The following is a 22,609-nucleotide window of genomic DNA, read 5'->3' as shown; positions in this document are numbered from 1 at the left end:
TTGTCCTGAATCAATCCGGGGAAAAAATTCACTCCTACGCCTGGGGTCTAGATTACACTACCAGCATCCAAGCTGAAGCCTTGGCTCTCTTCCAAGGTCTCAAGATCCTCAAAGAACTGGACATAAATGAAGCAATTGTCATAGGTGACTCTCAAGTCATCATAAATGCAATGATTACCAACACCCCTGTACAGGACCTCAATCTTGCAAGGCTGATTATCAGGATCAAAGATATGGAAAAAAGCTTCCAGGATTTGAAATACTATCATGTGTTAAGAATCCATAATAAAAAGGCGGACACAGAAGCCAATAAAGCTGTCCTTCTTTCTGCTGGGACCAAAAAGATAGAGGATGAAGAATCATGGGAGCCCATTCCGTAAATAATCTGCTGTCATGTTTTACTGTCTGCTCCTAAATCAATTTGTTTGTATTTACAAGTGGGGGAAAATCTCTGAAATCAACTCAGTGGGGGTCTATTGTAGAAAGAAAACTGTAAGCTTCAGCTTTATCCTTAGCAAAGAAACGCAACAGGAAAAAGAAGCTCAATATGTAATCAGAATTTGGCATTCTGCCTAAAATTAATATAAAGCATCATAACCGTTCCTGTAAAAAAAAAAAATTACTATTTACTAACTTAATTATTAACATATTATTGGGATTTTATTTTTTATTTTTATATATTAAACTTTTAATATTTTTATAATTTTTTTATGACTGATATCTACCGTTTCCAAAAATTTCCTAAAATTTTGGGATTATCCCGGCTCCTGTCCCACAATCTCAGTGAAACGTTGGTAATTGGGTGTCAAATTTGAGTTCTCACAAGGCCTTCCGGAAAAATTAATGAAAAGGTGGGGAGGAAGGAAATACTATGACGATGGGGATTTAATTATTCATTCAGGGGAGAGGAAGAGACCTCTGGTAAAACACGGAAAACATAGGAGGACAATCAGTAAAGGAATAATTTAATACCTGTGTTTTCCTGTTTGTACTGTGTGCGCTTCCATTGTTTTAAGTTCACAATGGCATCCTCTGACGCACAAATGGAGGTTTTTTGGAATTCCGTAATATAATTTTTGGTTTAATTGTAAATTTTAGTGGTTTAAAATATATTTTTAAATATATAAATAAATTGATTATACTGAAAAATTGGAAAGCATTCTATTTCTATTTATACAGATTACAAAGTTGAGAATTAAAATTTCAAAAATCCTTACAGAATTGAGAAAATTGACCAACAAAAAAAAGCCCAGAACAAAAGGCAAAAACGTGTAACAGTTAGACTACTGCCAGACAAATTATCAAAAAAAATCCAATCGTATGGAAAAAGTAGATGCATTGATGCTGGCACACAAGCCTACACAATTTATCAGAGAGACAAAACTATACGATCCAAATATTAACTCACTTGATATAGGTGTTTCAAGTTCATTGCGCCTTTGATCATGGGATCTATTATAGTCGGGAGCTTTTCTCTATCTGTTAGCTGTGGCATTGCCTGCAAATCATATCACAAATTTAGAATGTCTCTCAGCCTTATATCCGCAGCACATATATTCAAGATTACACAAATCAAGTTCAACTACTGAAACTAACTATATCTCATTTTCCCAACATAATGCAAGATCTGAATTTACACCAAAAAGAGAAACATGAAACATAAAATCTGCACCTTACATGAATAAACATAAAGCATGAGTGCACGTATATATACGTTTCAATGCAGAAGCGTACATAAATTTCCAAGAATCTTATTCACATTAGACCTATCTCCCCTGCTTCATAGATGAAGCTCAAGAAGGTATAATTTTAGTAGATACATTTTGAGCTTCACACAAGATTCTGTCAAGGATTTCTATTCAAACAACCTAAACTGAATAAACAGTCTCATTTCGCTTTCTCCTTGCAATCCCATGAAGATACTTATGAGGAATTCATTCATCTGTTGGCTAACTTAATCTGGTATAAAAACATTTATTTGAAGTTGTCAAAGTTGTAGGCTAACTGAACTTCATAGCAGAACTCGATGTCCTTGGCCTGAACAATGCTGCAGTCCAATAAGATTTGCACTACTGCACTTCGAGGAAGCTAATATGCAGAATAGAGCAAAAGGAGATAATACATACCCAAGAAATGAGAGATTGGCATTCACTTGGTAGAGATTTATCAATTGGCTTTCTTCCAAAAAGTAGCTCTAACAAAACAACTCCATATGCATAGACATCACTTTTCTCTGTCAATTTACCTGTGAAAACAATAGCCAGTAATCATCTCATGATGTTCAAGGTAAAGAGCAACTTGTACGTACCGGTATCAATAGCTAGGTTCAAAAAGGAAAGGACCCGTATACAGCCATTATTGGCAAAAAAAAAATAGTAAACATAGAAAGTAAACCTAATCTATCATATTTCATCAATCAAATGCTTAACGCTGTGTTACCAGAAACTTGCAACGGGAAACTGAAAAAGAAACGGGAATGGAACGAGAATCAGAGCCAGAGGGTTTCGGGCAATTGATCAATAATTTACTAATGTAAAGACAGCAAGAGAATGAGAACGGAAACGAGACAAATAGATGAGTCTCCTTGTAGGTTTCGGGTAATATTGACCAAGTGGTTCCCATTTAGCAATGCTTGGGTGTATAAAAAGTGATATAACATGAAACAAAAGAAAAGCAGCCTTGGACATTTCAAAAGTATATAGTGGAACAGGAGGAATCAGAGCTTTCTAGTGTACTTAGTGTAATGTTAAAACTCCTAAGTTGATTGCAGTTTCTGAAAATATCAGAAAATCTGACGGTCAAGAGGGGTCAAACAATTGACCTCTCATGACCATAAAATTTCTAGATATTCCTTTAATTTGCAATCCACATAGGGATAAGGTGCCCTATGAAAACAGTATGAGTAATTAAAAAGTACATTCTGTTGAAGAGGACCGAATAAGTTGCAAGTATAAAGAAGTTATGGGAGTTAATACAGAATTTATGACAAACAGAATAAAATTTAAAATAGGTTTTGAGATTTAAAACAGAATTTATAACCAACCGAATAAAATTAAAAATAGGTTTAAGATAAAAACAGAATTTATAACCAACATAATTAAAAAAAAGGTTTAAGATTAAAACAGAATTTATATCCAACATAATAAAAGAATAGATAATAAAGGAATTTATAATTTTTATTTTTTTATAGGTTTATTCAAATTTTAATTATAAATTTTTAAGCGTAAACCTTGTATTTTCAATTTGTTTTATAAAACTGTTCAAATTTTAAGTGATTTGTTTTATAAAACTGTTCAAATTTTAAGTGAAAGTACTAATTGTCTGTAGAATTAAATTTTTTACCTAACAAGTATCCACTGTTCTTACTTTTGACAGACACAATGAGATGTACTGAACAAAAAAATAAAAAAATAAAAAAACATTTTATTTATATATTTCCAATACATCTTCTGACTAGGATCTGTGAAAATTATAAAAAAATAAACAAAACACAACACATTTTATTTATATATTTCCATTTTATATATTTCCAATGCATCTTCTCACTAGGATCTGTGAAAATTATAAAAAATGGATACTCATTGAGTATATAATTTAATTTGTATGAAATAAATACTTACCTTTGAAATTTGAGTAAAGATAAACCGAACATATAATTAAAATTTTAATTTTCTTTTACCACTCCAAAACTATTTATCAAAGACCCTTTCGAAGACCAAAAGAATATCATTTAACATAATCATGCGATTGTATATGGGCAAATTTCCCCATAAAAATCAAACTGGACATTTGGATATAATCAGGATAAACTATCAAGGGTTACCAGTCAGACATTGGAGAGCTTCTGCAAGACGGGCTCCTCCTTTCTGTGAACTTTTGAATTTGTTAATTTAGGCTTCTCATCGTTCCTGACACCCCTTTTGGTTTTCCCTTCTTATTTCTAGTCCGTTTGTCTCTAATGTCTCTAATGATATGCTCTGTTTCTATTTAATGCCTCAAACTGTAAGAACACATTTTCATATCAGCCCTTGTTACTGGTCCTTCCTATACCAATTTAACTTGTTAGTTGATATCAGTTTATGCTGTGTTGTGATGTAAACATGTTTGTGCTTCATGGGAATTAATTCTGCCAAGTACGTTCAATGTTCATGTGTTATGATATAAACATGTTTGTGTTTCATAGGAATCAATGCCAAGTACGTTCAACGTTCATGCTCTTTCAAGCTGTTGAAATTGATGACATGCATCAGTATATACACTATCAAGTCTATACAAGTTTCCATGTGATTTTCTATGTATTTCTATCATGTATATCATCTTAGTTTAGCCTCGTATTGTGAGAACGGTAATCCTTATCGAGTCATTTATTCATGCAAAATTCTTATCTCAGTCCCTTGATTTCGTAGTTTTGACACTGGCAACATTACACTTCATTATTTCATAGAGAGCATGTCATCTTCAATGTTGTTTTTCTTTTGATTGTATGGTAAAAAGCTGTTTATCCCTCTCTAAGAGGTACGACATTATCTCCATCAGGACGACCTCATATGTTGTGCTACATTTCTCTCTTTTATGGCTAGCTGTTAACTGATTATATTATTTATTAATTCTGTTCCACTACCTCACAATTAGGTGTTCAATCTATATCTCAAACATCATATATTATCATTGATCGATTTGTCATTTGAGAGCAGACTTGGCCCTTCTTTAATTCCAAATCCAGAGCTCCATTTTTCCACACAACCTTTTGCAATAGATATTTTCACTCTACAAACCCAAGTACCCAACATACTTACCACCTAAAATCATTTGCGAATCTTAATGGATTTTTCTCTTTAAGTAGAACAGTATATTGGTTATTGATCAAGAACAGTATGGAGTCAGGGACGTTGTCTCACCAACTGCATTGCAGCCCACTGCAAGTGATCATATGCTTGGAGACTTTGGCATTTGTTGCAAAGAAACAACCTCACTGTGATAAAATGGTGCTAAGGAACCTTTTGCAGAAAGATTTTGATCCAAAATGGATCTACAAATGTATCATATAAATTCATTGATGCTCTAAATGGGAGAGAGAAGAATTGGAACATCTCAAAGATGGTGTTAATTTTGTCAAATTTGGGTCATCAACTTCCAACATATTTCCAGGGATTAAACAATGTCTTTTGGGCCTGTTGTGGAATGAAGGATTTTAAGGTTTGCCTCATCCAATGCAAAAATTGTTCTTCTCATTAAGATCTCTCCAAAGAGCTATCATGCACCTAACATTGAGTTCCTACACAAAACTTACGTCTTGCCAAGGCAACAGTCCAAATATTCCCCACATGTCCAAACAGCGACCATACCAACTCACCATGATTTGAATATGGAGAGTAACAGGCAGGAATCCGTTAGGGACTTCTAAAAGCATCATGGAGACTCCAATAGGGTTTCAAAACCCTAAACATGACTTTAATTCTAGTTATCAAAAACCAAGAAAGAGGAGGGAAAAGAGTTCACTTTTCACTTGCCATCAATTGTTCCATAGTATGAACAGGAGTGTGGAGGAGATGCTAACAATGAAGAGAGACATAAGCATATTGTAGAGGACTAAAATAGACCACAGCGTCTCATAGCTTCACAGTAAGCTTGGAAAGCTTTGTAATAAGTATTGTAATCTCCATAATCTAAGAAGATGGAAGGTACAGTCCTTCATTAAATGTCAATTTCCCATATGGGTTTCCAAGGTAGATATTTGTGTTCCATTCTGTGTGTCTTTCCTATTGTAGTCTATTTTATATGTCACAATATTTAAAGAATTTGAATGGTGTGTTTTTATTCTTGCCAAAGTGTGAAAAATATGAAAAGATAGTCACACAATGAAGCATAAGCTCATTGTAGTCAGTTTAAGTTTAGATCAGTTTTGGCGAGCGAACCACTAGAATATCCAAGGTGGTTTATGTGAAAATTCATTGAAATGCAGCAGCTGGAAATATTTCTTCTAACTGATAAATTAATTATGCAGTTTATTTTGTTTATGGCAAAATAACGAAAGATTCATAATGCAATTTCTTCACAAATTAAAATACTAGTGAATATAAACTGGAAACTGAGAAAATATTGGCACACACATAAAAGTTGACACAATTATTTTTGGACAAATGTGCCCGAAAAACACAATGTGGGAAAACCGATGCAGCAGCTAAGCATTTTATTACTAAGCAGCAGTGAGAAATTCTGAGTACAATCTTTGGATGCCCAACTAGCTATCCAATCAGCAAAATAATCTGGCCAAAATATTTGTGAGGCAAATATCTCAACACCACGCCTGATCTAGCTCCGACAACTGTCAAATCTAGTTATTCATACAGCCTCTACGTGAGCCTCTGCACAGTGATTGCACAGGCTCTAACTCACTATGCCCCAGAAGTGCTAAAAAGATGATGTCCTGGCTGACTTTGCCTCTAGAAGTGATTCGCTTAGCCTCATGGAGATTTTCTGGACCAGCTGCAACTAAATCACCCTTCCTCTCAGCAAAACCAATCTCCCTCTGAAGCTATCTACGCACCCCCTCTGGGAAATACGGCCCTTCTGTTGTTGACTCTCTGGAACTGGAAAACTTCCTCTGGACTAACTGTCTTTGCCCCTCTCTGTCTCTGCATTCCCTCTCTGGCTCGAACTCTTCCGACAAAATGTTGCACTCTGGAAAAATCAAATTGCCCAAGAAAACTCGCTCTCCAAGTGTATTTCTCCATTTACCCCAAGTGTATTTCTCCATCTACCCATACACCAAGTGTATTTCTCCATCTACCCATTGACCTCTTCTTATAGTCTTCAATTGGGACTCCAATGGCCACGATTAAAACTTAATCGATGGTCGAGATCATTTCCATGTCGATCCGTGTGAGTTTCTAGAGAATTCTCACCTTTCTCAATTAATTACTATTAATTAATCGATTTCTCTAAGTTAGACTTAGGCATTTTTTAATTATCGATCAATTAATTTAACTGAACCATCTCTAGGTGGAATTTCTAGAAACGCTTTCTGGGCTTTGGAGAACTCCTGTGTTTTAGCCTCTCCACAAAGTCTCGAGACTAGACCATCCGATGCTACAAAAACTAACACTCCCTCTTAGCGAAGAAGGTGTTCTCTCCAACTAGTGTTGCACAACTATCACAACACCCTATCTCTGCAACATCCTCCAACCACGTTGTTGATGTCTGACACTATAGCTACCTGCCACTGTCCACCGACTACTGCAATAACTCTAATTCATCTGCTATTGACTATAGTTGAACCAACCTGCTGCATTTGTGTTGTTGTTGACACTGCAATATACATCCTGTACTGCTGCCAACACTGCAACTCCCTCTTAACTGTTGTTGTTGCTACTGGAACTGAGAAGCATCCAAAATCATGAATCTATTGTCCCTTTGTGCTGCATCTATCTCATGAGCATCTAACAACTACTAGCATCTGCACTGTCTACTGAGAAATTTGCGCTGCTACTGACTCTGCACTAAGCCTCCTGCTCTGATGTCAACACTGCTTTGCGCTCCTCAACACCTGACTGCAACTAGTCTGCAACTGTCACTCTGGAATCTGACTGCAACTATTAATACAACCCTCCTGCTAATTGTGGGCCCCTATAACAAGGTATTAATCCATGAGGAAACACCATTAGATGCTCACCTCAATGGACCCTGCCCAAATCTCTGCGCAAATCTGGGACTAAAGTTCCATATCGCCCCACCTCATTCCTGGAGGTATAGTTGCAAACATAGCAAAATCTTCCTCCAACCTAGAGGATAACTTGTCTATCTCTACATGTTGTCGCTTGATCCTGCTTCTCCTACTTGTCCTTCTTCCTTTGAGGACACTGGGTACTGTAGTGGCCAAACTCGCCACACCTGAAGCACTTGACCTTAGATAGATCCTTCTTTTTCTTCTTCTCCCCTTGCGAACCTTGTCCCTGACTAGGACCCTTTGATGCAAGGTCCACATTATCTTCCTCCTTCACACCTTTTGATCCCTCGCTACTATTGTCGTTGATGGATGTCTTCAGTAGTGCTCGCCTCATCTCCTCCCCTACTACAGATTTGACCACATTCTATCCCACCTTGGTAATATATCTCGTTCCAAAATACCTTGAACAAAGATTTCCCAATCCCCTAAGACATTGTTCAAGGCCAAACCCACAAGCTTTGTATCTTGAGGCACTTCTTCTATGACTGCAAGTTGATCCCGAATATCCTGAATTCTAGTGAGAAAGGGATCAATGCCTTCACCCTTCTGCATCCTGATGTTCCATGGGTTCTCCTTCAAAAACATCTTCTACTGCTCGGAAGGATTCTGATATAGCCCTGCAAGAGCATCCCACATCTCTTTAGCAGTATTCTTGCCAGATATATGTAAGAACCTTGTCCCTAACTAGGATCCTTTGATGCAAGGGCCACATTATCTTCATCTTTCACACCTTTTGATCCCTTGTTGCTATTGTCGTTGATGGATGTCTTCAGTAGTGCTCGCCTCATCTCCTCCTACTACAGGTTTGACCACATCCTATCCCACCTTGGTAATGTATCTCGTCCCAAAATACCTTGGACAAAGATTTCCCAATCCTCTGAGACACTGTTCAGGGCCAAACACACAAGCTTTGTATCTTGAGGCGCTTCTCCTACGACTGCAAGTTGATCCCGGATATCCTGAATTCTGGTGAGAAAGGGATCAATGCCTTCACCCTTCTGCATCCTAATGTTCCGCAGCTTCTCCTTCAAAAACATCTTCTGCTGCTCTGAAGGATTTTGATATAGCCCTGCAAGAGCATCCCACATCTCTTTGGCAGTGTTCTTGCCAGATATATGTGAGACTATATGGTCCCGAACTCCATCAAGAATCATCTGCTTCGCCTTGGCCATTTCCTTTCTGAAGTTCACTAGCTATTGTTGATCAGTAGGTTCTGCCACAACGTTGTCTACATAAGTTTTCAGACCATGCTCATCAAGGAGAAAGGACATTTTGGCCTTCCAAATGACATAGTTGGAGGCACTGTCCAATCTGTCTTGATCTTTGAGCCCAATTGTGGCCATATTTGCAAAAACTCTACCTGAAGCTGAAATCTCCCTCTTTCTCCTGCTCGGTTGCTAGCTCTGCTATTCGCACTCCCTTCTGGAGTGAGAAAATATGTCTGTTGTTACTGTCGAATGCAACTAGATATTTGGATTTCTGAAGTTAGAAACCCTCTAAGAGAAATTCCCAAAAGTGCCTCTCCATTCCAAAAGGAGAGGATTCTTGGAGAATATGTCCAACTTATGATGGAATAGAATAAAACTTCTTAAAATTTTCTTTCACATCAATTTTAGCATTGTGGATAGCATTATATACTTGAGTTGTGTACGAGATATGACTTGGAGCTCAATCTCACAAAAGTACCATGAACAAATAAATCATTCATCTATCCACAACATTAACAAGTACATGTGACATGTTTATAAATCAAAAGATGACCATATTATCAATCAAGGTGGTCCCTAATGGTTGACCTTAGGGACAATGAATGAGGACGATAATTGTCTTATTCCTTAATATCGATTTAGGCCATGGCAAACACTAATTTGATTAGTTCTAATCACTAGCACATATCCTAGCTTGACTTGGTCAACTTTGATCATCTAACATTTCATCCATGTCATTCCTTCATATTGTGATGTAGCACTAGTGTGAATGTTGAGTTAGCATTAACGTGGCACAGTGAGTTGTTAGTTGAACTAGATGTTCAATTCTCATCAAAAAAATCTGGCATTGGTAATAAAAAATCTGCACAATGAAAGTGTTACAATCCCAGGCTAATTCCCCTTCATTGTAAATATTTCATGTATACTTTAATTTTAATTAAAGAGGCCTGAGAATTGGGACATGGATTCCAAATTTTGAGGCAGGAGATTTCTTTAAATTTGAAGGAAACTTTACTTGTTTTATGACAGGCCATGAATAGCTAGTAAGTATGCTTTTAATTGGGTTGATTAGATCAATTAATGGAGCTAGGGAAAAAAGGACAAAAAGTAATGAATGATGGGTTGCATGCAGTTGGGACAGTTGAAGTCAACCAACAGGAAGTGAAGGGGAGTTGACACAACAGCATCCCCACAACCATGCGAAACAGAACCACCGTGATCGATCTAGCAGGAGGATGGTGGAAAACACTTGCATGAAGGAACGCGAGGAGGCAAACATTCTCAAAGGGCATTTTCTCAACGATCAAGGATAAACTCTCGAGAAGAGGATGGAAAAAAAAGACAACTACGCTGTAGAAAAGGGAAGTGATAACACAGGAAGGAAAAGGGAAAAAATGCTATGTGTTGCTATCAAAACACAGGGAGTAGAGCAACCTTTTGATTGATCATTGAGAGGTGGAAAAATAGCTCTCAGGGGGGGACAGTAGTCTCTGGATTCCTTGTAAGATTGGAGGGTGGAGATGGTTTTCCCTAGATTCCCTTGATAGCTTGGGTGGAGGCTTGTTCCTTGGATTCCTAGTAAGAATAGTTTTCTTTTAACCCCCTTTTACTTGTTTTCTAGTTTTTACATAAGGTTATGAATTCCCAACATTGGGTGGATCCACTCTGTGAAAAGATTTGTTGAGGGTGGAGGTGGTAAGCCTTTGGATTCCCTCACAAAATATTTGTTGAGGGTGGAGGTGGTAAGCCTTTGGATTCCCTCACTCCGTTTTCGATGGAAGAATATCCCTTAGGTGAGGGCAATAGTGTCTAGATTCACTCTAAGACTAGAGGGTGGAGATTTTTTTCTCTGGATTCCCTTGCCAGCTTGGGTGGAGGCGTGTTCCTTGGATTCCTGATAAGGAGAGTTCTTTAGCCCCTTTGCTTGTTTTCTCAGTCTTTGTCGTAAGCTCTAGACTCCCTTGTTGATTTGAGGGTGGAGGTATAGCCTTTGGATTCCTTCGTTAATTTGAGGGTGAAGCTATAGCCTCTAGATTCCCTTGTTGATTTGAGGGTGGAGATATGAGCCTCTCTATTCCCTTGTTAATTTGAGTGTGGAGGTATAGCCTCTGGATTCCCTTGTTGATTTGAGGGTGGAGGTGTGAGGGTGGAGGTATAGTTTTTGGATTCCCTTGTTGATTTGAGGGTGGAGGTATGAGCCTTTGGATTCCCTTGTTGATTTGAGCGTGGAGGTATAGCCTCTGGATTCCCTTGCTAATTTGAGGGTCAAAGAATGAGCCTTTGGATTCCCTTGTTGATTTGAGGGTGGAGGTATAGCCTTTGTATTCCCGTGTTGATTTGAGGGTGGTAGTATGAGCCTCTAGATTACCTTGTTGATTTGAGGGTGGAGGTATAGCCTCTGGATTCCCTTACTAATTTGAGGGTGGAGGTATGAGCCTCTGGATTACCTTGTTGATTGAGGGTGGAGATGATGGACCTCTAGATTCCCTGTGAGACATTGACTGCATGAAATAGTTGAAGGGTGGGGGTGGTGGACCTCTAGATTCCCCATGAGATATTGACTACATGAAGCAGTTGGTGGGTGGAGGTGGATGGTCCTCTGGAATCCCTGTTTCAGCTAGCAAAGTTGGTTTAATCCCTTAAGCACTCATCCTGAAGCTCTGGAATCTGGCTCGGGGGTGACAATTACAAGAAAGAATTAGTTGCAGCTCGTCTAAGGTTGGGTGGAGAGTTGAGGTCCCAAACTCAAATGTCGAGCTCCAATTAAGTATCTCTCATGTTTTATTTGTATAATCATAATTTCATGTTTATGCTATTTGAGTTGAAATGATGACATTGAGTTATGAGGTATGACCTATGACTTGGTTGTGTATATGTCTAATGGGTATGGTTGTCCATATTGTCTTAACAGTGTTGGAATAACAAAATGAGTCCATGTGTGAGAAGTTGTTTGCATATATGGTACTCAGCGTTGAATCATTATGATGAATCTTTGCACATAACATGACATGTTGACTAGGCAAAGCTCAAAATGAATTTGGCTGACACACATGTATATATCCCTACACAATTGAAAGAACACAATATAAACTGGTGGACTGAAATTATGAATCTTATGTGTGTATGGACTAATGAGTCTACTTCATCCCAATAATTAAGTGTGCCTAGGGCACTATTCCAGATAGGAATATCTACATTAATATATCCATGTGTGTATTCATGAGATTGTCTTACTGTTTATCAGTAGTATAATAGGCTTGTATATTGCTTAATTAAGATGAGCATGAATTTGGTCCAATGGGCCTAAGTATAAATGGATGGACAAATCTTTGTCCCAATTATTAGGTCACTAATAGATTCGACTTCCAAGCCTCATTTTATTAATGTAAGCTCAAAAAGGATAACGTTATGAGTTTACAAATCATACACATGTATAATATGTATATACGTTGAATGGGTTGGGTCGAGCCTTGTTAGAAGCTTAGGAAAGATACCATTGTGTACATATATCGTATGGCCAGGCTAGGCTAGTATTACCTAAAGCACAAGGGGAGGGAAGTGATGACTATGTACATATATTTATATTACCAGGACCAGGTCGAAGCCTCTAAAGCTCAGGAAGGATAGCGCGAGTATTGTGTATGCGAACACAGTTTAAGGTCAAGAGGGATAGCTCTTAAAGAGCTTTACCACTATATGTATAAACTTTTATGGAAACGAGCAAGGGCTTAGCATAAGGTGTTAAGAGGTTTGGCCCTTGTCCCTATGCGCAGGCACTATAACCAAGCGTCGAGGGCAAAAGAGCCCAATCTATCTTCTTATATGCATGTGTCGCGGGGCTAGAAGTTAGGGCTCAAAGGAGCACGGAGATGCATGTCTTATAAACCATATGGCCAGGAGCCATGTCCACAGGCACATGCAAGAGAGGTCCTAGTCGTCGAATGTCGCGAACTGTTAGCGTTGACCACGTGTCCCGAAGATTACGATGGGGAGGCTTGGAAAATCCCACCAAGAATGAATTGTTGAGATGACATGGCGGGTGGGGTCGGTTGTTCAACGATTAGCACATTGAGGCGGAGGACCCCCAAAACACTTATAACGTGAAATTTGAACTTACTGTGCAGCAGAGGGCCAAGCAGGACCCCCAATTAGTGTGGCAGGTGACTTGGACTCAGAGCCACGTGACATCCTGGAAGGCAGACACGTGTTACTTGAATCCGGGGGTTTTGTGGTCCCAAGTGCACTGGATCTAAGTGACACATGGAATACCTAGTGTGGGGCCATGTGGAGGGTGACATCACCCCGGGACCATGTACCCCGCGATATATGTTAGAGTGAGGTGCAACCCCACTAAAATTTAGTCCCCAGGGTGATGTGGCACGGCGAAGCCCACCTACACAAGCATAAGGGACCACAACCACATGATTGGTTAGAGCGGAGTTGAGGTGGTGAGTAGCCAGGTGGACTTCCACGAAACCTTGGCGGATTGTGAGCCTCGCAGAAGAGAATGGGTTAGGACGACATGGTGTGGTGGAGCCCGAACGTGTTGCAGTAGCAAATGACGATGGGATGCATGGAGGAGGTCTACCAAGGATTTGTGTAACCCCGGAAGATCTTTCCCAGCAGTTTCAATGGGGAATCACAATGGAATCCGCTAGGATTTTAATCTCAGTGTGATGTGGTCGTAGAGAGGGGTTAATTTATGACCCAGTATGAATGGGCCGATGGCTAAGGTAACGCTGCCATGTGGCGATAAGGTGGCTAACTCGGATAGCTTGTGGATGCCACATGGCAAATCAAGATGACATGGCACTATCTGATAGGCTAATCTTCGAATGGCCATATATTTTGATTCGAGAATCGTATTGAGACAAATCTTATATTTTCATAAAGGTCTTGACGAAACGAACACAACAACGTCATCTGTTTTAAGTCTTAAGAAAGTCGAAAAAGGTCGAAAAATTTAGACCCCGTTTCCATAACAAGACTTTGGAGGTTGGGTCAGCTTAATAACTACCTCCTTCTACCCTTAGTTGGGACTAGGGATAGTAGGGGATGTGTTACAAAAAGGCACATGCCAAAGGGTGAGCACAATGTAGAATTGGTGTTGGTTGAACAATAAGGTAGCATGCTATTCTAACACACTAAGACTTGGTAAAGGTCTAGAGCTCATCAAAAGCACCCAAATGCACAAATCAATTATTCCCTTTTTCAGAAGAAAATTATAATTTTTTTCATCTCTATATTGATCAAGTTTCACATCATCCCCTAGAAATCTTCAACCACTAAAAGTTATCACTCCATACCTAAGTTACATGACACAATGAGACGAGACATGAAGGACACTGAAATACAAGTGTTTGACACATGACATGGTGACCCCAATAACAAGACACAAAGAACAAGGTTTATATATACCTTAAAAGAAAATAACACATTACACAAATAGAAATTATAGACATAAAGATTCAAATTTTGTTATAATTTAGAAACTAGAACATTTACATGATACAAATTCAATCATGCAACTAAATACTACTTAGTACTTACTTGTCCTAAGTCAATGACGTTCAAGCGACAAACACAAGAAATTAGAACCATAAACTATAGTTTCTCATTAAGTCATTAAAATCAAAATGTATTACATAAATAATGAGTCACTGTTACTACAAGTGGGAATGCCAATGAAAAATACAAAATAGGGTAGATACTAGAACCGTAAATGGAAGAATCTCATAGCTTGTGATTGTCAATAGTCCTTCTCCATGTTAGAATCATCAAAATCAGCATCACTTCCATTACTCTCTCCTCCATCCTCCCCCTTCTCTTCCTCATCTATATCCAATCCAATCAATGCATATGTTGGTGTGGAGAATGAACCCTCAACTAGATCACCATCAGCAAAATTGAATGGCTCTAGCACTAGTTCATTAAGATCCAAGTTTGCTAATGCCAACTCAACACTACTATCCAAACCCCATATCATTAGGAAACGCATCCCACATCTTTGTCTTTCCCTTCAACCACTCTTCCCTCTACTTAGAAATAAGATGGAGGTTGATGTGCACATACACCATACACCATTGTCTTGCATTTGGAATCCTTTCGAAGCTACACTATAACCCTCAAATGCACTCCAAAATGCCTACGAACTTCAACCTACTAAATGAAATGAGGAAAAAAGACAGACAAGTCACCTTTTTCAAACCCACGGGCCACTTTTGACAATACACATGTCCTAAACTTGGGACACATGTAGAGCACATGTCTAACATGAGTTTGGCACATGCCCTGAACTCGTCCTCACGAATCCATGTCTGACATGTGGAAATTGTGACACATGACGCCCTAGGTGTGTGTCATCTAACTTAGAAGACTTGTAGGATACCAAACATGAACCGGACATGTGCCAAACTCGTCCTTACAAATCCATGTCTGACATGTGGGATTCATAACACATGACCCCCTAGGCATGTGTCCTATGAATTAGAAGACTTGTAGGATACCAAACATACATCATTTTGCACACGAGAGAAATTTTCATAATGAATCCTCACACGAACGCTCCAACTTTTAAGATGCAAGATAACTTTATAGTAGACAAAACATGACAAAAGGTTCATTTTCATGTCATGTGTCCAAGGTAAATGCGTATTTTTATATGTAGCCTCTTGCAAGACTAAAAAGAGATAGACATTGGTTTTAACTTGTATCTGAACCAAAATTTAAAGCAGCAATGACTTTGGTTTTATTGAAAGGCATCCAATTTGACCCTGCTACAAGTATGTATCTATTGTGGTATGTTTATACAAAATAAAGACAACTGGAAAATTTTGATTCTTTATGATTGGTTTCAAACTCAACCACAAATATCATTCAGCATTTTACTAGACACATGTTTGTTCTCTAAAATAAAACTCAAATCTATTGTGTATCTATAATGATCATGCATTGTAATTTGTTGTATTGTGGCCCGTAGATACTTTCAACACTCCAGGTAATACATCATTGTAGGTGGACTAATATTTTAATCTCTACTACACTATATATATGCGAACAATGAGAGAAATTCAAAATTGGATCTAATTTCTTTATTAGAGACTTACCATCAAGCATGTATTCTGGAGCTACATATCCCAATGTCCCTACTAGATCAATATTTGTGTTACCAGCACATCCTGCACTTGTTACTGCAAGACCAAAATCTGAAAGCTGCATCCATAGCCAGTGGTTAGAGAGCGGTGACTACAATACCATCTACTTAGGAAATGTTTCACTTCGGACCAAGTGTTTTAAAGAACATAAACCAAGATGGATAAATAAATCTATTTAGAAATTTCTCAAAGCATAATTCATGATAAGCAGAAATAAATTAATACAAACAGCTACACATGTTACGAAATTGATAGGAAAGAAAAACTGAAGTCCTACACGAAAATATTTTGACAAAAAAATAACTGATGCTTAAAACAGTTCATAAAGTTAAAAAAATCAGTAGGAAAGCAATGGAATTCCCATCTCACAGAATCTCCCATTGAATGCAATGCACAAGCCATACATTTACTAAGGCTTTTGTCAATTACATTCTAGGAAACTTTCTTAATGCTTTACAAGAATCTTCCCAAATTAACTGATAAATATTACATAAGAAACATTCATTTCCAGGCAGATTTAATGGTATTACTATTTTTAACACTACAGTCAGTGTAAGTGGGAGATTGGAAAACCTTGCCCTCACCTTGGCGTTGAAGCTTGCATCAAGAAGAATATTTGATGATTTGAAATCTCGGTGAATCACTGCAGGGTTGCAGTGCTCATGCAAGTGTTCTAGACCCCTGTAAAGGAAAGAAAACCATGGTAAGCTTGAGCTCCCAGGTTAATAGAGGACCAAGTGAAAAAGTGATTTCAATTGGTAAAATCTAGTAGTAGGGAATCAAATTATCTGTGTTAGAACTACCTTGCTGAATCAAGGGCTATCTTCATCCGCAAAAACCATGTAAGTGCAGATCCGTGAGATGGTCCTGACAAGCAATCCAGCACAGTTTCTTAACAAAGCATAGCTGTGAAAGGCTGCTTACTCATGGCCTACTAGTTTATCCATGACGAATGGTAGTATCAAGTTTGTTTGAACAAATAAAAGGCTTCAAAACATAGGCAATATTGAACTTGCCCAGTGGTTGGAGAAAGCTACCATGTAATTGGTCTTCCAAAGAGCCATTCTGCATCAGATCGTATACTAAAAACCGTGTATTTTCATGAGTGCAGAACCCAAGCAAAGAAACAAGGTTTGGATGTCGGATTTTGCTCATTAGCTCCACTTCATTCTGCAACCAATGACAATACCAACAGATGAAATCAGCAAAGCTTCTTCTAAGTTCTAAAATTATAGGGAGAATAAAAAAGCACAATGCAATATGTTAAATGCAGTGCATCACCAAATCCACAAAACAAAAGACACTCAAAAGGGCAACTTTAGGGCACCCCCCAGAAAATGCCTTCACTAATATCTTCTTAAGTTTGAAGAAGCAGCCAGCTTCCAAAATAATACCTGTAACGTTTTTATTACCTACCTGAAATTCATGCTCAGCCTGTCTACTACCCTCATCTAGCTTCTTCACAGCAGCAAAGGAATCATCATCAAACATTGCCTTGTATACACACCCAAATCCACCCTCTCCAAGTATGTTATTGCTGCTGAAGTTATTTGTAGCTGTTAGCAGCTTAGAATATTCAATTGCAGTTGCACATCCCTTCTTCTTAGAAACACGGGAGTTCAAACGACTCAGGAGAGGCATGAGTGGAATACCCCTATAGGCATCTGTGAAAATTCAAATTACAGGGAACTTAGTGAGCTAACCCTAGATCAAAATAGTCGTAATGTAACTAATCCAACTCTCATGTAAACTTTGGTCATCCGCACCCATGGCTTTTTATAATTTGTTAGAATCCAAAATTTTGATTTTATCAGATGATTCAGATCATGAAATCAAGTCTGATGAACCCCCACGAAAAATAATAGTTTGACAGAGGAGAAGAATTTTTATAGTCATGGAAACCATTCCATGGCACTGGCAATGATGCATAATAGTTATTATGTATACATACATCCAAAAGATACCCACAAAGATTCAACAGGGGAAGTCATCGAATCTCAGCCCCGAATCCAATCAAACAATATCTCCATAGGAAGCACCACTCTCTTGTGGCTGCCCTGTTGGTGTAGACATCAAGAGAGGGTTTGGTTTCACACAGTGAAAGGGATAAAATATGACATAGTGGTGATACCAACCTGAGGCGTCTGGATCTAAATTTCGCTTGAATGCATGAGGTTGAGGTGAAGAAGGAGCAGAGTTGTAAGTCTTTCTATACAACCAAGTACAAACTGAAGAAATCATGATACATCCAACAAATATTGGCAGTATGATAATTGCCAATAGCAGTCCTTTGTTGATGTGATGAGATTCTTTGTCTATCTGCATTGGAGAACCTGTGTCTGAACACACAACCGATTTTGCAATCATCAAAAGAACAAAGCGCAATGCCTTCTCAGAACTTGTAGAAAGATGCAAACAAGCAATTCAAATTGAGAGATTTCAATTTCTGAAGAAGTCTTACACATGCTGTATTTTTTAGCACAAATATACTCTTCAAAAATTTAATGAAAAGGCTGGCGTTGAAGCTCTTACCGGTTGAATTTTCTGGTTTAGTTGATGCATTTCTTTTTGCCAGGGGATCATCAATTAGGGAAGCCGATGACAGTGCGAAATGCCAAGAAACTGGCGCAGAGGTAGGCACCAGTAAAGAACGTCCCTTTGCAGTCTCGAGTTTGTTAAAAAGAGAGAGACTCAGAATCAAAATATGCAGTAAAACTGAATGCCCCATCTTGAAAATGAGTTCTACTTGAAAGTCAGTCAGGCTGTGGCAGAAAGCTCAGGAGATATTCAAAGAGGTAGATATCTGCATTTTCTCAAGGAAGGTTAAACCCAAAAATGCATAGCACTGCTCTCAAATTTGTAAAATTGGTAACACGAATACACGGAGGTAGATCAAATCCCATTTACATTGGATTTCTTTGAACACTTCAAGCGAGAATGTAAACAGATCTGAACAGAGAGTTGATATTCACTGATCACAACAAGATTTGCAGCACCAAATGCCTGGCAGTCCTCCACAAGTGAAGTTCAGGCCTCCAAATGAGTGTGCGCTTCAAAAAATAATAAACTAGTTACCATCTGAACTTGCCCACTGCAAAACACATGAAACATCCCCCCTCACGAAGTTGTAGTGATTCATGTCAGCACTAAAAGACACAAAAAACATGGAAAAGAAAAATAAAATAAACCGATACACGAGTTAGTTGAAGAGCTGTACATGCAAACTGGTCCTTCAGCGCTTATCCGTGAGCCCACACATATCACGCATTGCAAAACACTCACAGTGCGCAGGAACAGCACACTACAACTCAACAAATGGTCCCATGGCCACGGACCTGCAATTGCCCACCACTGTGTATTTACAATATCATATCACAGCTCATGCATTTTTCATTTTTCACCTCCGAGACGCTAGAAATTTAATACCACATTCACCATGTTTCGACTAGATCGCCAATGATTCCAGGGACCATATAAAATCAGCTTTGCCAGTGTTTCATGCGGCAGAGCGGAGAGATCTCACTTCAAACCTGCGGTCAAAATCTCCTTATACGGAGGTTAAAATGTCCTGGGATTCACCTGCTTACTGTGCTTCTTTTAGTTTTACCGAGGCCTTCATGATTAGAATTTTTTACCCTCTAGTTTGAAATTCAAATTTGAAGGCCCCACCACAGATTTCTATGCAATTAATATGTGCCGCCTTCCTTGGATGTGGAAGGGCCATAATATTTTTTATAATTAGCTGCTAGTTGGGGCACTGCTATCACTGATTTTGAAAATAATTTTGTGTATTCCTCTATTATTAGGCATTTTTTTATTCTACTCAGTGGTGGGATCCTATTACAATGAGACGGGTCACGGCAGACGTCTAACTATCCACTGCATCGGTCTTCTATCAAAATCTACGAAGTAATTATTACGTGTTTCAAACGTAATTATTTTATTTATATATAAATAAATTTTATCATATTATTCATTACATTAAATAATTACGTCAAATTTGTTATTTAGAAATTTAATTTTAATATTATAAGTTAAAATTGTTTTAATTTTGAATTAAAATTTCAAATACATTTTAATTATTTTTATATATATATATATATATATTTATTTATTTATTTATCTAAATTAACATTATTTAAAAATTAAAATTTTTAATAATAATTTATTTAATTAACAACTAAATTATAAGACATTTTACCATATATAAAATGGTAAAACATTTATATTCTTAAAATTAAACAAAGTTTTTCGATAGAAATCATATAAGAGAAATTTTTGGTGGATGAACCAATAAGTGTGATTCATTATCAGAAGAGATGAAGAAGCAAACCATGGCAAAGACTTAAATAGAGAACAATGTGAAAACATAATTTCAAGTAACCGCTATATTTGAATAATAATATTTAAATTATGATATTAATTTATTAATATATTAAAAACAAATATTATTAAATAACGATTACTTTTTGAAAAATAATATTTAAATAATGATATAAGTTTATTAATTTATTAAAAAATATTAATAGGTAATGGCTATATTAAATGACTAGTTTTTAAAAATAATATTTAAATTAATTTAAAATAATATTTAGTTTTAAATTAATTTGGAAAATTATATTTTTATTAAAACTAAGTATTATTTTAAATTAATTTAAATATTATTTTTAAAAAATTAACCATTTAATAAAGCCATTAACTATTAATATTTTTTAATAAATTAATAAACTTATATCATTATTTAAGTATTATTTTTCAAAAACTATATGTTTAATATAGTTGTTACTCAGTAATATTTGTTTTTAATATATTAATAAATTAATATCATTATTTAAATATTATTGTTCAAATATATATTATTTTTCAAAAACTAGCCGTTTAATATAGTCGTTACTTAATAATATTTGTTTTTAATATATTAATAAATTAATATCATAATTTAATATTATTGTTCAAATATAGTCATTATTTGAAATTATGTCTCTACATTGCTCTCTATTTAAGCCTTTGTCATGGTCTCTCTTCATCTGGTCGTGATGATGAACCACACTTGTTAATTCGAAAAATGTCAACCAAAAATTTCTCTTATGTGATTTATACCACACTTGTTAATTCGAAAAACGTCAACCAAAAATTTCTCTTGTGTAATTTCTACCAAAAAAACCTTACTTAATTCATTATAAATCACAGAAACCTAAAATACAAAAAAAATTACATTTTTAAAATTATCAAATTGGAATAATAAGCCAAAAATAATGTAATATTTTTGACCTTTAATTACCAAAATCTATTTATTTTATTTATCCTCCCATTGCCACATTCCATTTGTTTTATTTATGCTAAGAAATTGTCGTTATTAATTTCTTTAAATACATATTAAAAAATATATTCTCTTTACCCTCCCATTGCCATATTCCATTTTTTTTATTTATGCTAAGGAATTGTCGGTATTAAAAGAATTCCATTTGTTTTATTTATGCTAAGGAATTGTCGGTATTAATTTGTTTTAATATGTATAATAAACACCTATTAAAAATTTTGGTTCATTAATAACATGCTTATGGTTTAAGTCATTATTACATTGATCTAGCTTACCTAAATAAGCTATTGATGTGCTCTATCCAAATAAAAGATTAATTAATGATCACGCTATATTATATTATATTATATTTTAAATAAATAAAATATAAATATAAATATAAATATATTTATAATTATATTTATATTTATATTTAATTAAAATTAAAAAATTAATAATTAATTATGAATGTTTTATTTTTATTATTTGTTTGCTTATCAATCTTCATGATTACGTTAATCCCTTCTAACGAACAAAATCTATCTAACTTCGTTGGGTCTCCCGAGTCACCCCTTCCCTTTTCAATTTTTTTTTTTTTTTTTTTTTAAAGTATATTGTTTAGTTTATGTTTTTACATTATATTTATTTTTTAGGGTGTAATTTAATTAATATATGAAATGATTTTTTTAATAGTTATTTGGCAATACAATTTTAAATAAAATTGTGATTTTTTGTTTTTAAACAATTTGTAGATTAAACAACTTAGGCTTATAAGCCCCAAGGGTTAGTTTAATTGGTCTGGTTCCTATTGCTAAGTATCTTGCCAATCTCCTCGACACCCTTGGGGTTAGGCCTTGCTTATATGGTCAGTGGGCAGATCCCAGCGGATTGATCTACCTAGATTTTTCTTAAAGAAATTGGGAAAACCTAGGCTTATGGTTTTTAAAAATCTCTACTGGATTTTAGACAAAATTTCCCAGGAAAAGTGTTCAGGAAAAAATCGTTTCGTCTATTAATTAGACTATGCGATTTTTTATTATATGTGTTGATTCAATTTAAATATATTAAAAGTACCCCTAATGGGAGTGATGGGTGGTGATCTATTTGAGCAATTTGGGGGCGTTAATACCCACCTCATGCAGTGACAGAACGATGTGACGTTGTGATTATACGAAACCTGGGGTTTTGCACTTGAACATTCTCGAGGCAGTGAAGGTTATTT

At 36.5% G+C, this 22,609-nt stretch overlaps 1 protein-coding gene across 3 annotated transcripts in view; it reads right to left on the bottom strand.

The window, feature by feature from the left end:
- Positions 1 to 19,627, bottom strand: part of LOC149145184 (putative receptor-like protein kinase At1g80640) — a 45,202-nt gene extending 25,575 nt beyond the window's left edge. Inside the window, exons 1-11 of one of the 3 annotated variants that reach the window (XM_089447948.1) lie at positions 19,306 to 19,627; positions 18,996 to 19,179; positions 18,621 to 18,891; positions 18,224 to 18,427; positions 17,505 to 17,752; positions 17,126 to 17,258; positions 16,892 to 16,955; positions 16,673 to 16,769; positions 16,041 to 16,146; positions 2,127 to 2,245; positions 1,409 to 1,498 (exon numbers count right to left, since the gene is read on the bottom strand). In XM_089447948.1, the coding sequence (XP_089304074.1) occupies positions 1,409 to 1,498; positions 2,127 to 2,245; positions 16,041 to 16,146; positions 16,673 to 16,769; positions 16,892 to 16,955; positions 17,126 to 17,258; positions 17,505 to 17,752; positions 18,224 to 18,427; positions 18,621 to 18,816 (1,257 nt within the window). In that variant the 5' untranslated portion in view covers positions 18,817 to 18,891; positions 18,996 to 19,179; positions 19,306 to 19,627. Of the gene's footprint in view, positions 1 to 1,408; positions 1,499 to 2,126; positions 2,246 to 16,040; positions 16,147 to 16,672; positions 16,770 to 16,891; positions 16,956 to 17,125; positions 17,259 to 17,504; positions 17,753 to 18,223; positions 18,428 to 18,620; positions 19,180 to 19,305 lie in introns of all 3 variants that reach the window. The other 2 variants (XM_089447947.1, XM_089447949.1) reach the window with 2 other exon arrangements.
- Between the last annotated feature and the right edge of the window lie 2,982 nt (positions 19,628 to 22,609).

The sequence above is a fragment of the Pinus tabuliformis genome, chromosome X (assembly GCF_031772625.1).
Source record: "Pinus tabuliformis cultivar Carrire ecotype Pingquan chromosome X, CPIR1, whole genome shotgun sequence".
Lineage (NCBI taxonomy): Eukaryota > Viridiplantae > Streptophyta > Pinopsida > Pinales > Pinaceae > Pinus > Pinus tabuliformis.
The sequence above is the reverse complement of the archived record's forward strand: the minus strand, read 5'-3'. Positions and strand labels throughout refer to the sequence as shown.